General features: G+C 39.2%; 1 protein-coding gene across 2 annotated transcripts in view; it reads right to left on the bottom strand.

Annotated features, from left to right (window-relative positions):
- rftn1b (raftlin, lipid raft linker 1b) overlaps nt 1–15,120 on the bottom strand; it is a 125,474-nt gene that overhangs the window by 57,585 nt on the left and 52,769 nt on the right. For both annotated transcript variants that reach the window (XM_082150097.1, XM_082150098.1), the window contains exons 4-5: nt 10,682–10,790; nt 5,709–6,090 (exon numbers count right to left, since the gene is read on the bottom strand). In XM_082150097.1, coding sequence (XP_082006223.1) covers nt 5,709–6,090; nt 10,682–10,790 — 491 coding nt within the window. The remainder of the gene's footprint in view (nt 1–5,708; nt 6,091–10,681; nt 10,791–15,120) is intronic.

The following is a 15,120-nucleotide window of genomic DNA, read 5'->3' as shown; positions in this document are numbered from 1 at the left end:
CTTGGATGTTTAGTGCAGAAACAAGCACACAAACGACCCCTCCAAGCTCTATATGATCCCTCTTAACCCTTTCGACAAGGTCAAACTCGCTGGATATCTGTGGTTAGCACTGCCAAGGAACGTGACATGCCATCAAGCGTTTGCCTAATCCGCTCTTGAATTGCATCATATCAACACCCAAACACATCCCCAAAAAGTCCTGACCTCCGTCGTCTACAGAGAAGCTGATAACTGTGGAAATATTCGGATGTGGATTGCATCCCACCGGCTGATTGTGAAGGTCCCGGATATAAATAGATGTTTTGGAACTCAAAGGAAAAAATTCTCGAAAAACTTTCGCTCGTCGGATTTTAGCATTTGGACTGAATTCCGTTAAAACAATGCAGGCCGAATTTGAGTTTAAATAATCATTACTATTCATTTTTAATAGTTCAATTCCTCTAAAATATGTCAATTGTACCTGTTCTGTGCTTTTTTTTGGTTAACTACCCTACTTCACTTTATACTTCTACCATTTTACTGTTACATTTTACATTCTCTGTAAAATAAAGTTAAAGATTTAAAATAAAACAACACTCTAAAAAATGCGGAGTTGTTTTAACCCAATTTGGGTCAAATATGGACAAACCCAAACGTTGGGTTAAAAATGTAATTAAAAAATGTAACTCAACGGCTGGGTTTGTCCATATTTGACCCAAATTGGGTTAAAACAACTCAGCATTTTTTAGAGTGTTGTTTTATTTTAAATCTTTAACTTTCTTTTACAGTGAAAATATAATGCAAAACCAGAAATTCCCTTGAGAACTCAAAAAAGCTCATTCTTCTCCATAGTTTTAGTGCTACAACCTACAACTCTATTATCATTAACATAGTCTTAATGTTCTTACTTTTTAAATATTTTTATTTTGTTTTAAAATGCATCTCATGAGATCATCCCAGAATATTGCCCTTTTAATTTTCAACTTAGTTAGGAATGCACAAAAATAACATTTTTGTCGATACCGATAACCGATAATTCTTTATATTTGAAAGCCGATAACCGATATTTTGGTCGATAAATCTAAATCCAAATTTTTTATATAATTTTTGAGAGCATGATTATAAAAACAAAAGTCTCACCATTAAATGCCATGTCCCAATGATGTTCTCATTATAATTTTATGTAGCCGATATGACAGACTTGCACTTTACTGTATTTTCCTTTTTTGAAGTGATTCCTATCATATTTCAAGCCATTCAAAACCATCATGGCCAACAGCGCACATCTGAAGTGTCTCAGCTGAAGGAAATATATCCTATATTTAATATATCAGCCAAATTTTCTCATCAGGCCGATAATGATAACATTAAAACCAAACAAATATCGGCCGATACCGATATGGTGGCCGTGCGTTCCTAATTTGAGTACAGTACTGTGCAAAAGTCTTAGGCATGTTAATATGCCCCCCCCCCCCCAAAAAATGGTTTTAAGTCAGTTATTTATATCTTTTGCTGTAGTGTGTCAGTAGGAAATATCAGTTTACATTAATTGTAATAATCCAGTGAGATTTGTGTATGCACATGGAGTCTGACAACAGCCGGTATGATCTGATCTCACCATCATCAAGTCCGTCTGTGATTACATGAAGAAACAGAAGAAACTGAGACAGACTAAATCCAGAAGGACTGCGGGAACGTCTCCGAGACGCTTGAAGAAACCTTCCTGAAAAGCTTGTGTTAAAATGCTGTAAAGTGAGAATGCTTTAAAAAATAAAATCACAAATTGAATTTATTTATGATTTAACTTCTATTAACTAATTCAAATCAATATATGGCGTAACGACCCTTTGCGTTTAAAACGGCTTTTGTCCAGGTACACTTGTGCATAGTTTTTCAGGGAGCTTTGCAGGAAGGGTTCTTCAAGCGTCTCGGAGACGTTAACATGCCTAAGACTTTTGCACAGTACTGTATGTAAAGCACTCTGAATCACTGCTGTGCATGAAACACCAATAACCGTGCTTTTCTTTGTGAATGCAGGTTTCTCTCGATGGCTTTCCAGCTTCACTGCGGGATGAAAAAACCCTTCCTTTGACAAACCTCCGAGCATTTCACACGGCTGACCAGCACCATTATGCTTTATATATGATCTCCAGGAGCATTAGAGGGATTTGAGCGGGGAATGACTATATTTATCAGCAGTGGCGATAAGTCATAAAGACACAGCGCTGTGCCAAAAGGACTCCTGGCATCTGTCATTTTGTGCCTGAATGAGAAAAAATTGGTGTAGCGTGAGTCCATAGGATCATTCCACATGCAGGAGACTCGGGCACAGGACTCCCAGCATGCATCATTCACATGCTACGGCGCACTCTGTGCACAATGCCACAGTTTTTGCAAGAAACGCCTCCCTAGCTAATGTTGAGAATGAGGTTTGCCATCTGGTTACTGCCGGAAAAAAGAAGGGAGAACAAAGCCTAATCTAGCACCCGCTGTGTGGGTTTTTGTAAATGCCAAATGTTCCCAATCCCATACGTCAAAACTCTGACAATGCTTTTCTTGAGACAAAAAAAAAAGCCAGTGAGATGCTTTCACAGTGTGTGACACCTAGAAATCAGATGGTTTATGATCTTTCTAACCCATCAACGCTTCGGGATTAGGGCTGGGCGATAGATTACGCCGTCGACATTAAAGGGGTGGTATAATGCCCTTTTCACAAGATGTAAAATAAGTCTCTGATGTCCCCAGAGTGTGTGTGTGAAGTTTTAGCTCAAAATACCCCATAGATATTTTTAGATAGCATGTTAAAATTTTCACTTTTTGAGGGTGAGCAAAAACATACCGTTTTGTGTGTCTGTCCCTTTAAATGCAAATGAGCTGCTGCTCCTGGCACAGGGGGCGGAGCTTCAAGAGCTCGTGTTCTTTTACCTCAAACACACATGCACTGAACATTTCAAAAACGTTTAGCTTTTTATGTTCAAACCGGAGTCAGACAATGATGGAGAGACTCAAGAAGAAGTGACAACATGTAGAAGCAACAGGACATTTCTGAATGGTTAGTTGATGAGTTTATGAAGCTGATGTGTAGTTATCTTCTAGTCAGTGATTAGCATATTCTGTCTTGATAATCTATAAATCGTGTTCAGGGGGCGGGGTTTATGTAAATTCTAGGGTTGGTGATGTCACTAACCCGGGAGGAATGTGGTGTAGTCTCTACCAGCCGTTTGTTGTAGTCCTTAAAACACGATTTCTTTAAAAGCAAATATCTCCCTTTGCTTTGAACTTTGAGCGTCGTAACTTTGCAGACGTTATTTATGATCAAACAGCAACACTACACACTAACTAAAGTTAGAAAAGTCAAATCATAATCAACCATCCCTTTAAAATTGAGCAACATTGTGAATATCGCAGTGATTTTCATGCACTTAATTTGCCCAATACAGTGGATGTTTAGACTAGTTTCCCCAAAAAACTGTCAAACTGCAACATCACATGTAAATGGACCAATAGCTGATAAATAAAACGGCAATTGATACCAATAAAATGTCAGAATGCAAGAACACGTAATGAGTGTTTAGTGATATCATAGAAATAAAGTATTGATTTCTAAAGGCAATTTTGGTGTGGTTGTCTGCCAATAATACTAATTGATGATTTCCACAAAAATCTGATCATTGATGATAATATGTCTTCACCCTCTTCCACCCACTCCCTCTTCACCTCCGACTGCAAGCCTGTGTACGGATCTAATTCCATCGTCAAGTTTGCGGACGACACTACGGTGATTGGTCTCATCAGCAACAACGATGAGACTGCCTATAGGGAGGAGATCAAGCACCTGGCCACATGGTGCACTGAAAATAACCAGCTCCTCAACACCACCAAAACGAAGGAGCTCATCGTGGACTTCAGGAAAGTGTCAAGAGGCACACACGACACCATCCACATCAATGGAATGGCTGTTGAGCGTGTCTCCAGTTTCAAGTTCCTGGGGACCCACATCTCGGCGGACATGACCTGGACAACCAACACCTCCAGCCTGGTCAAGAAGGCTCACCAGCGCCTTTTCTTCCTGAGGACACTGAGGAAGAATCAGCTTTCCTCCACTATCCTGGTGAACTTCTATCGCTGTGCAATAGAAAGCATCCTGACCAACTGTGCTACAGTGTGGTATGGGAGCTGTTCTGTTGCAGAGCGCAAGGCACTGCAGCGGGTGGTGAAAACCGCCCAGCGCATCACTGGGACTCCACTACCTGCCATCGAGCACATCCAGAGGAAACGCTGTCTGCATCGAGCTCGCAGCATCCTTAAGGACTCCTCTCACCCAGCCCACAGACTGTTTTCTCTCCTGCCCTCCGGCAGGCGTTTCAGGTGCCTCCGGACCAGGACCAGCAGACTAAAGAACAGTTTTTTCCCCAGAGCTGTCTCTTTATTAAACTCTAACCCTCATTGATCCCACTCCCCTCATATACTGATTGACTCTCCTCTCCCTCCTCACACCTGCCTCCATTTTGTTATTTGCAATACTATAATGTTCATTTGCACTGCTGACTGTTATTATAGAAACAACTGTTTACATATGCATCTTGCACTACTACCTTGACTGGAATATGCTCAATTTGCACTGCCGACTGTTTATTTACAGTACCGACTGTTTACATATACATTTGCAATACCGTACTTTAACTGTAATATGCAATTACTTCCACTGCACTTTCACTCGGATAGCTTCTGTCCAAACTTTATTTGCACTACTTTAAATCCATTGTTATACTGCTCATTTTAGCCTAACTTATACATATATCTATTTGTAAAATTCTGTTATAGTAATAGCCATCTGTATATTATGCTCACATTCTGTTTATAGTAACAGCCATCTGTATATATATTCATAGTACATATCTATCTGTAAAATTCTGTTTATAGTAATAGCCATCTGTATATTATATTCAGTACATATCTAGCTGTAAATTCTGTTCACAGTAATAGTTATCTGTATATTATATTCAGTACATATCTATCTGTAAAAATTCTGTTTATAGTAATAGCCATCTGTATATTATATTCAGTACATATCTAGCTGTAAATTCTGTTCACAGTAATAGTTATCTGTATATTATATTCATAGGACAAATCTATCTGTAATTTTTTTGTTTATAATAGTATTCAACTCTATATTTATTCAGTACATATCCATGTTCTGCACTTATGGAACCACTGTATATCCTGCACTTGCTGCTATTGCACTTCTGGTTAGACCTAAACTGCATTTCGTTGCCTTGTACCTGTACTTGTGTAATGACAATAAAGTTGAATCTAATCTAAAAAAAATAAAATAATCACAAATGTTTCTTGAGCATCAAATCATCATATTAGAATGATTTCTGAAGGATCATGTGACACTGAAGACTGGAGTAATGATGCTGAACATTCAGCTTTGATCACAGGAATAAATTACACTTTACTGTATGAAAACTGATATTTTAAATTGAAATATTATTTCACAATATTACTATTTTTACTGTATTTTTGAGCATAAGAGACTTCTACCAAAAAAATCTTACCGACCACAAACTTTTGAAGAGTAGCGTACAGTTTATATTGAAACTATAGTTATAGTATCAAAAATATGCTGAAAAACATTTTATGCCGAAACTAAAACGCTCTTTAATTCTCCTAAAATAGCGTTGTGAGATTTCGTTGTGATCGAAGGATAAAGATGCTGAACCCACCGCTCTTGCTCAGGGTGATCCGGCTGGCTTTCTCGGTTGTGTCTTTGACTTTGGCCGTGTCGTTGTTGTTGTGTTGCTGTGTGTCACCAGGTCCTGTTTTCACCACGGCTGACGTCTCAACAGAGAGATCGTCTTCTCCTCCTCCTCCTCCTCCTTCAGAAGGCTCTGCTCCCTCGTTCTGGTCTCCCGGCTCGGGCTCGGGCTCCTCCAGGGGACTGGGGCTCGGCGTGAGCCCGGACCCGTGCAGCGAGCTGGGGCTTGAGTGCAGGGAGAGAGAGGGTTCCTCTGGTTCTCCGTGTCGGGACACATGTGGGCGAAGACCCGCCGGCTCCTGGATGAAGCCCGCGAACATGATGCCCTGATCCGCAGCGTCCTGGATCTGCTGTGAAGAGAGAGAGAGAGAAACACTCAAGTCAAGGCAAGTCACAGTCGCTTTTTACAGTACAGAGTGTTTCAAAGCAGCTTTACAGAGATAACAGGAATATAATGCAACAAAGTTTGTTTCCAGAAGAAAACACAGCGTAACAGTGTAAGACTATACAGTCAAACCAACATTTATTCAGACACATCTCTCACATTATCACAGTTTGTTCGCTATAGTTTAGAAAATGGTAATAAAATATGAGCAGAACTCAGTTGATATTTGACTGGTTTTGTCCGTCCTTCTGTTAGACTGTCTCACACATGAATTATGTTGAATATCTGTCAGCTGTTAAATTTAACTACACAATTAGATAATACCAGTTTAGCTCAACCAATCACCAAGCAATGCTTCATTTTGTTCAGTCTGTGTGTAAAAAGAGCATTAGCAATTAAAGACAAAACACTTCAGCAAAACATGATCAGCTCAAAGTGTCCCAATCATTTCTGCTCCCAAATTTGTATAAATTTGACTGGTATGAAGGATTTTTGGGTATAATATGTCACAGTTTACTTTATTTTGCTATCCTCACTTACATAAATGAACTATAGTGTCCTGCACACTGGTTTTAATGTAAAAAAAAAATTGTAAAAAAAATGGTTTTATCTGGTTTCTGAATAATTTTTGGTTTGACTGTATATTTTGTTTGCAGAAAATCAATGCCAGTTTAGACCAACATGAATTTCCATGCTAGTCTGGTTTATCCTGCTCAAACAATGCGCTTGTTTACAGTCGCCGACAATAAGGAAAGCCAAGGACAACTTTAAATCCTTAAGCCGTCTTCCCCATGTGGTCTGAGAACAAAACATCACGCAATCGGAGACATTAACATATGAAAAGCCTTCACACACACGGCAGAATATCAGCTCTGAATTATCAAGGAATATTCACATAATATTATCACTATTGTGGTTTTTCACTATTGCAGGCATTTGGCTGCGTTTATTTGAATGAAAACAGTAATATTGTGAAATATTAAAGAACTTTCTAACAATTTCAGCATCTATTACTCCAGTGTCACATGATCATTTGCTGCTCAAGAAACATTTATGATTATTATCTGTGTTGAAAGCAGTTGTGCTGCTTCATATTTTTGTGGAAACCGTGACACTGTACCGTTCAAAAGTTGATGTCAAAAAGCAGCAAAACAGTTTTCAACATTGATAATAGTAAGAATTATAATAATTGAGTACCAATAATAATTGTGCATCAAATCATCATATCAGAGTGATTTCTGAAGGATCATGTGACACTGAAGACTGGAGTAATGATGCTGAAAATTCAGCTTTGATCACAGGAATAAATTACACTTTACTATATATTCACATAGAACACAGCTGTTTAAAACTGTAATAATATTTCACAGTTTTACTGAGTTTTTGATCACATAAATGCATACTTGGTGAGCAGAAAAGACTTCTTTCAAAAACAGAAAAAAAAATGTCAATTATTCCAGACTAGTGTATCTCCGGAAAATACGAGACTAAATTAAGTTTTATGTAACAAAGTTCAGGAGGAGCACGTTCAGGTAATCAACCAATCAGCACAAGAGGACGCCGGTATAAATAAAGCCTTTCCTCACCTCTGTCTCATGTCAAGTTTCACAGCATCCCTCCACCACCCCATCACCTCACTCTCGGCTGGTTTCTATCCCAGTAAAAAGGGGGAGTACTCTGGGTTCGGGCCAAATTCCGAGCTCGGAGCCCTCCCCCGGACAGCATGCCAAATACGCTTAAAATATCTGATTTCATGTACGTGTGAACTCGTGAAATGGTTTACTATGCCTTCATATTTATGGATTTGACTTTATGTAGTGCTGATTTGATCCTGGTCCAACTTAGCAGATCTTCTCAAAATAGTTCACTGACATCTTGAAAAAATGGGTTACACTTTATTTTAAGGTGCTTTTCCATTACCCTTCAAATTGTGCAAATTGAAATTGCGAATTGAAAATACGCCCGATGGAAACACGTCAATTTTCGCAAAAACTCCCATTTATTGCAAAAAAGTGTTTCCCGCTGGCATGAGGAGGTTTTTCAGGCAATTCGAAAAATAAATATTTCGCAAAACTGCAATGGAAACAGTTTTTGCGCATTTACAGGTCAGCTGACGTAGATGAGGCGGTGTGATTGGACAGAATATGAGACAGAGTTCTTTATTAAATTCATAAAAGACAAAAGAATTACAGGAATACTGGATTCTAAACCTCAAATAAATGCCACAATCAAGACCTGGAAGCAGAAATGAGGGAGAAACACCCAGAAACTCCTCATATGTGCCGCTCACAAGTATAATAAGGGTCGTTCCTTACCATTAATGCTTGGATAACACACATACGTTTCCTTTGATTAATAATAATGGCCAGTGCGGCGGCTGGGATATACATAAACCTAACGTCCGTCGCATGTAATTATTAGTTGCATGTAATTATGCATAATTTACTGTTATTACTATGGTAAGTACATGCAACATATGTAACAAGGACACTGTAAAATAAAGTGTTAACAAAAATGTTTATGATGTTGTCGTCGACCTGATAAACCTTCCGCCGAGGGCTTTGAGTTGCATCGTATTGAAAAAAGTTTCATTTGGAGAAAGTAGTTTCATTTATTTCCATTCTCCTCATCGTAAAAACATTAAAACCGATTGATATGCCACATTACCCTAACAATAAAACGCGATTCAAAACAATATATTGCAAAAAGCGGCTTCCTTTCTTCCACACCATCATCTATTTGAAATTAGCACGCGCTGATTACAATGGCAGCGGTCCACCACTGACCCAAATCACACGAGCATCTTCCACTTTATTGTCAGTTCACGTTTGGAAGCCAGTCTTTGAATTCTCATCAAACCAAATTGAATCGTTAACTGTCAAGGAATGCTAATGATGCCATTTTCCATTATGCTGCTTTAATAAAGGCCAGCCTGAGGCCTGCCTCCACTATCTCCATCTGACGCCTTCGCCCACACCAGAATCACGCAGGTTATTTTCTCTGAAATTAAACCGGGAACAGGCCCGTCCTTTTCCAGTGGCATTGTTTAATGCATATTGAACGCTGACGCCGGGAGTCCTGTCATTATATTTGCAACAATGATGCAAATGAAATTGCATAGATAAGAAGCCGTTCTTCTCGCCGGGCTCCTGAATAATTTCCGAGTTTGATGTGACGGGTGGAAGGATCGTATTGGTGATGATCATTGCGATTAATCACGGGTGAATGTGGACCGCAACAGGTCTGGGATCTATATAGTGATTCCAAGAGGGATTGGACACTTTTGTTCCACTTTACAGGGATAGTTTGTGATTTTTCTGAAAGAAGAAGCTGGGCTGCATTTATTTGATCAAAAATACAGTTAAAACAGTGAAATATTATTACAATTTAATTCAATATCATTTCATATTGAAATAATATGTGACCCTGGATCACGTCACCAGTCTCGAGTCGCACGGGTATATCTGTGGCAATAGCCAACTATACATTATATGGGTCAAAATTATCGATTTTTCTTTTATGCCAAAAATCATTAGGATATTCAGTAAAGATCATGTTCCATGAAGATATTTTGTACATTTCCTACTGTAAATATATAAAACATGTAATTCTGTGAGTGAATGCAGCACAATCATGAACATAAATGAACAACTTTAAAGGAGATTTTCTCAATGTTTCGATTTTTTATAAATCTCATTTTCAAGAAACTGACCCATGTGACTGGTTTTGTGGTCCAGGGTCACATATAACATCATTACTCCAGTTTAACAACACATATTGAATGTGGTGTTTTGCATTAGCTGACATTGTCATTAAAAAAGACAACAGCTTTACAGAAATATTACAGGGTTTTAAGGATATACCATATTGATTTATGATTTTGTAGTTGTAACAAATTGCTATGTTCCCAAACCTAGTGAGCTTTTCTCTGGTGCTGCTCGTGTGGCGGTCGAAAATAATCACATTTATTATTATTTTTTATTTCATTGAAAGTAATGTACTACATTTTAGTCCGATAATGTTTTTTTTATTTAATATTTTGTATTTTATGGCACTAAAATAATATTCATGCACTTGTTAAAATCCATTTATTCACTTTCTGAGCATAGAGCTGAGAATTAAATAGAAAATTAAAAATATTGAATGCTTTGAAGCACAGACTTAAATTTGGTCTCTTTTTAAAGGTGACCAAAAAAAAAAAGTTACAGAAGTTTAAGTTTATTATTAAAAAAAAATTTCTACATGAAATATATATTTTCCAAAACAAGTTTTACTCTAAAACTGTGAGAAAATCAAAGCCATAAATCCTGTTCCAAATTTGAGGTTGATATCTCATGAGCAATGCAGAAATCCCATAATGCACTGCAAGCTCACCTTATTAATAATGAAACGTATTAATTTAATATCCACCTTATAGGTCAAAAACCGCAGGTATGACCTGATAACTAGTAAGTTTTAGCACAAATGTTTGTCAGTGTTTTAATATGCATGAGCAGATTTGAATATTCATGATCCAGTTCTGTGTTCCTACAAGAAGCCAAACAGGAGCTTCTTACTTTCTTCACGTATCCTTGGATGTGTTCCGTAGTGGGAATCTGGTCCGCAGACATGCATTCCTCCAGTTTCAGATGGTAAGGCTCAAAGTCTGCAGGATTCTTCTCCCAGCTGGAGAGAGAGAGAGAGAGAGAGAGACAGAGAGAGAGAGAGAGAGAGAGGGGAGAGAGAGGGGAGAGAGAGAGAGAGAGAGAGAGACACCGGTTTTAATGTCAAACACACAACTCTTAAACAGGTGCAAATTAGCGATAAATCTCAGACCAAACTTGAAAAAGTTAATTTTAGCGAACTGATTATACGACAAGAAAAGAAAGTGTTAGTGAGATAGAGAACATCTGTTCGTGAGGTTTATTATTGGAAACATTTTGCACAGAAATGAGCACTAAGACGACATATTCTCTAAATGAGCAGTTGTAATACTCTCTCTCTCTCTCTCTCTCTCTCTCTCTCTCTCTCTCTCTCTCTCTCTCTCTCTCTCTCTCTCCCTCCCTCTCTCTCCCTCTCTCTCTCTCTCTCTCTCTCTCTCTCTCCCTCCCTCTCTCTCCCTCTCTCTCTCTCTCTCTCTCCCTCTCTCTCTCTCTCTCTGAGGTGATTTCCTTCAGCATTGTTAAAGGTGAAGTGCGTCATTTATTCAATGTTAAAATACTTTATGCCGGTTTAATATGCAGAGACGACTGTAAGTAACTCGGTGAGCATGAGACACATTAAGAAATGCTCACAAAGGGTCCATCAAAAATTTATAAAATCTGCAAGAGTGTGAAATATTATTACAGTTTAAAACAGCTGTTTTCTATGTGAATATCTAGTAAAGTGTAATTTATTCCTGTGATCAAAGCTGAATTTTCAGCAGCATTACTCCAGTCTTCAGTGTCACATGATCCTTCAGAAATGATTCTAATGTTACATTACATTTAACCATTTAGCAGAAGCTTTTATATCAAACTAACAACTAGGACAACAATATGCAACCGCTGTGACCCTTCCCAGTTTAGTCTAACGCAGTGTAAATTATTATATATTTTTTTATAGATATAGAAGAGAAGAGAGAGATAAAAAGAAAGTCTTAGGGCCCTATTTTAACGATCTGAAACGCAAGTAACAAACGAGAAACGCAATTAACTTTGTGGGCGGGTCTCGGCTGTTGCTATTATACCGGTGGGATAAATGACTCTTGCGCCCGACACATATCTAAAATGTGTTGGTCTGAAGTCGCTTCATTACTCATAGGTGTGGTTTGGGCGTAACGTGAAATAAACCAATCAGAGCGTCATCTCACATTCCCTTTAAGAGCAGGCGCGCTTGTTCCATGGCGGTTTGCTATTATAACGGCGGATTTGCCAGGAGCGGTTCACAGCCGAGGAGACCGACGTTCTCGTCAGGGCCGTAAAACACAGAGAAGTGACATTGGGGATGGAGAAACACACACAAATTAGCTTCGGTTAAACAGGCGTATAATAATTTGGGTAAATGTGTAAGCTAGATTTATGCCTATTTTTTCACATCTTCATGGACACAACAATGATTTCCCTCGTGTGGAATATTTTTCCTTGTAATAATGTATGGTTTGAAAAAATGTGAACTGCTGCGTGTGTGTAGACGAGAGAAGCAGAGAGAAGACGCTACATTATGGCCAAGCATGCGCCCTTAAAATAGCATCTGAACGCGCCGCTGACTTTAGACTAGGTTTCTCCTGGTCAGTGGAGGAATTGTTTTCTGAAACTGCAAAATAGCACCAGGGAACGTTTGCGCCGGAACACGCCTCCTCTTTTCCCTGAACCGCCCCCGGGAGCGCAAGTTCATTCCCTAATTTACCGGCGTGCGTCTGTGGAGGGAAAAGTCCGCTGTGCGTCGGGTACAAAATAGGATGCGTCGTGTACAAAGTCAATTGCGCTGGGTGCGAGATAGGGCCCATAGTATTAATGGATCAAGAGTTGATGAAAGAGATGCGTCTTCAGCCGTTTCTTGAAAAGCTCGGGTTGAGTTTGGAACATCATTCCACCAGCAGAAAACATTCAAGGAAAAGGTTTGACTCATCCAATGGTGTGAGTTTGGGGGCCGGACTGTCTCTTTATAATTATGAATGACTGTAACTCAAAAATGCTTTTGTTTCTCTCCAAAGGAAACCCTCAGAGATCCTCGTGAGCTGGTGTCTTCTCCCATCTTCTGTGTGTGTGTGTGTGTGTGTGTGTGTGTGTGTGTGTGTGTGTGTGTGTGTGTGTGTGTGTGTGTGTGTGTGTGTGTGTGTGTGTGATATTTGGGACAGAGATGAAACACACTAACTCAGAGCTCCATCCAACCACAAAGTCACAGCACAGCAGGGCCCTGACTCACCTCTGTCACACACACATACACACTCGGATTCACACTTCCCGCCAACACACGGCCATCTGCTGCCTGAACACATTCATCTCGTTCCTGACCGTATCCTTCAGTCTGAGTTTAACATGAAGACAAACAAACCAGAGCAGCGTATGAACAGCAGAATGAAAGGCCTGTCTATCTAACAAGTTAATTTAGTGTGATTAACAATAAGAATTAATGTAACTTTTTTTAATTTCCCACCATCTGAGCATTCTGTAGTCTTCCCATGATTACTTGATAAAACACACACACACACAAAGACAGAATATACTTCATATTGCAAACTTGACTCCTGAAGTTTGGGGTCAATAATATTTTTTTTTTAAAGAAAATAATAATTTTATTCAGTAAGGATGCATTAAATTGATCAAAAGTGACAGTAAAGACATTTATTATGTTACAAAAGATTCTATTACAAATAAATGCTTTCTATTCATCACAGAATCCTTAAAAAAAATGACAGTTTCCTTAAAAAAAAATAATTTCAACATTGATAATAATCATAAATGTTTCTTGAGCAGCAAATCATCATATTAGACTGATTTCTGAAGGATCATGTGACCGCAATGATGCTGAGAATAGTTGGTTTCCATTTAATCTCATTGCACATGAGAAACAATTGATTTGTTTGCACCCTGTTTGATTCCCGACTGTATGCTGGAATATACAGTACGCAGTGCTCGAGTTATATTGATTACTGATGCTTCCTTTTGTCTCTTTTCTGAGTTTTTCAGACACTGTTGCATGCAAAAGAACCGCATACCGATTCCAACACACCAGCATGAGGCCGAGCAAATATAGTCTTCTCGATCGTGGATGAACTATTCATGTAAAAGGCATTACATTTCTTTCCTACAGGCTTAATGCACCTAGCAAACCCTGGCAGTGTTTGTGCGGTGTGTGGAAGCCCTTCGGCGGGTTAAACAGCAGTAGCTTCGACAGAAGAGCTTCCTCACAGGAGTGCAGCTTCTGGGAATAAAAAGCTTAAAGCATCAGTGATCTACACTTCCTTCAGATTCAGTTCGCTCAAAGGTTTGTCTCAGACATGCATCTTAGACACAGCTGGGTTGCACTGTTGGCGAATGCCTGTGGATCCTTGGTGTGTGTGTGTGTGTGTGTGTGTGTGTCTCTATCTTTGCCCTCAGGAATCACAATATCACTTTTGCTGTCAGATTCAGCAATTCCGGGTCTGCAAGTGATATTCAGTGGCATCGCCATGACAACAACCTTCCATCAAACCCATGTATCCCAATCGTTAATCATTGCATTAATAATGTATCACATCTTTCTTGATGTCAGCTTATTTACCGAGCCGTGAATAATGTTATTCGAGCATAACGGCCTTAATGGTTTCGGGTCCGTACCGGTACCCCTGCGAGGTGCGCTGCAATTATCCAAAAACGATGCATAAATCACCCGCCCTCGTCGCTGAAGTGGAACTGTAACTAAAATTGAACATGGGTGGCTTGACAGTTGACATTTTAAATTATAAACATAGTCAGCTACATTCAGCAAATCGCTTTCTGAGGCTCTAATCCCACGACGCTCGCTCACGGTTGTGATGTTTGCATCTGCGCAGGACCAGAGGAGCTCCTGTATTAGTGAGTTTTGGAGGGGAAAATGCAGGAGCTAATCCTGATGTGGGAGCGCTGGGCCAGGATCCAAAGACTCCCGGTGAATATTAAACACTGTTACATGTGATCAAATGATGTCTGAGCTCAAACTGATCTTAGAGCTGAAAAATACTGGATTTTTTAGAAATTAAAAATAGGTTCGTTTTTGTTAAAGCTGTATTTTTTATTATTTTATTTTATTAACATTAAAGGAATATTTCACAGCTGGAAAGATGAATGTGTATTTAAATTGGGTCATTTATGTAGTAGAAATGTGAAATTATTTTAGAAGTTGGTGCCTTCTAGACTGAGAAAAGCCTGAAAATGTATTTTTGGCTCATGTGGATGAAAGACTACAACTCCCAGAATGCACTTGCTTCGCTGCCCTACGAGGCCACTCCCAAGCCACGCCCACCGGTTACAGAGGGCAGTGTCGGGAGAAATGAGACAACTAGGCTACTAGTCGA

Source organism: Leuciscus leuciscus (assembly GCF_965113295.1).
Source record: "Leuciscus leuciscus genome assembly, chromosome: 20".
NCBI classification, from domain to species: Eukaryota; Metazoa; Chordata; class Actinopteri; order Cypriniformes; family Leuciscidae; genus Leuciscus; species Leuciscus leuciscus.
This window is presented reverse-complemented; position numbering and strand designations above follow the sequence as displayed.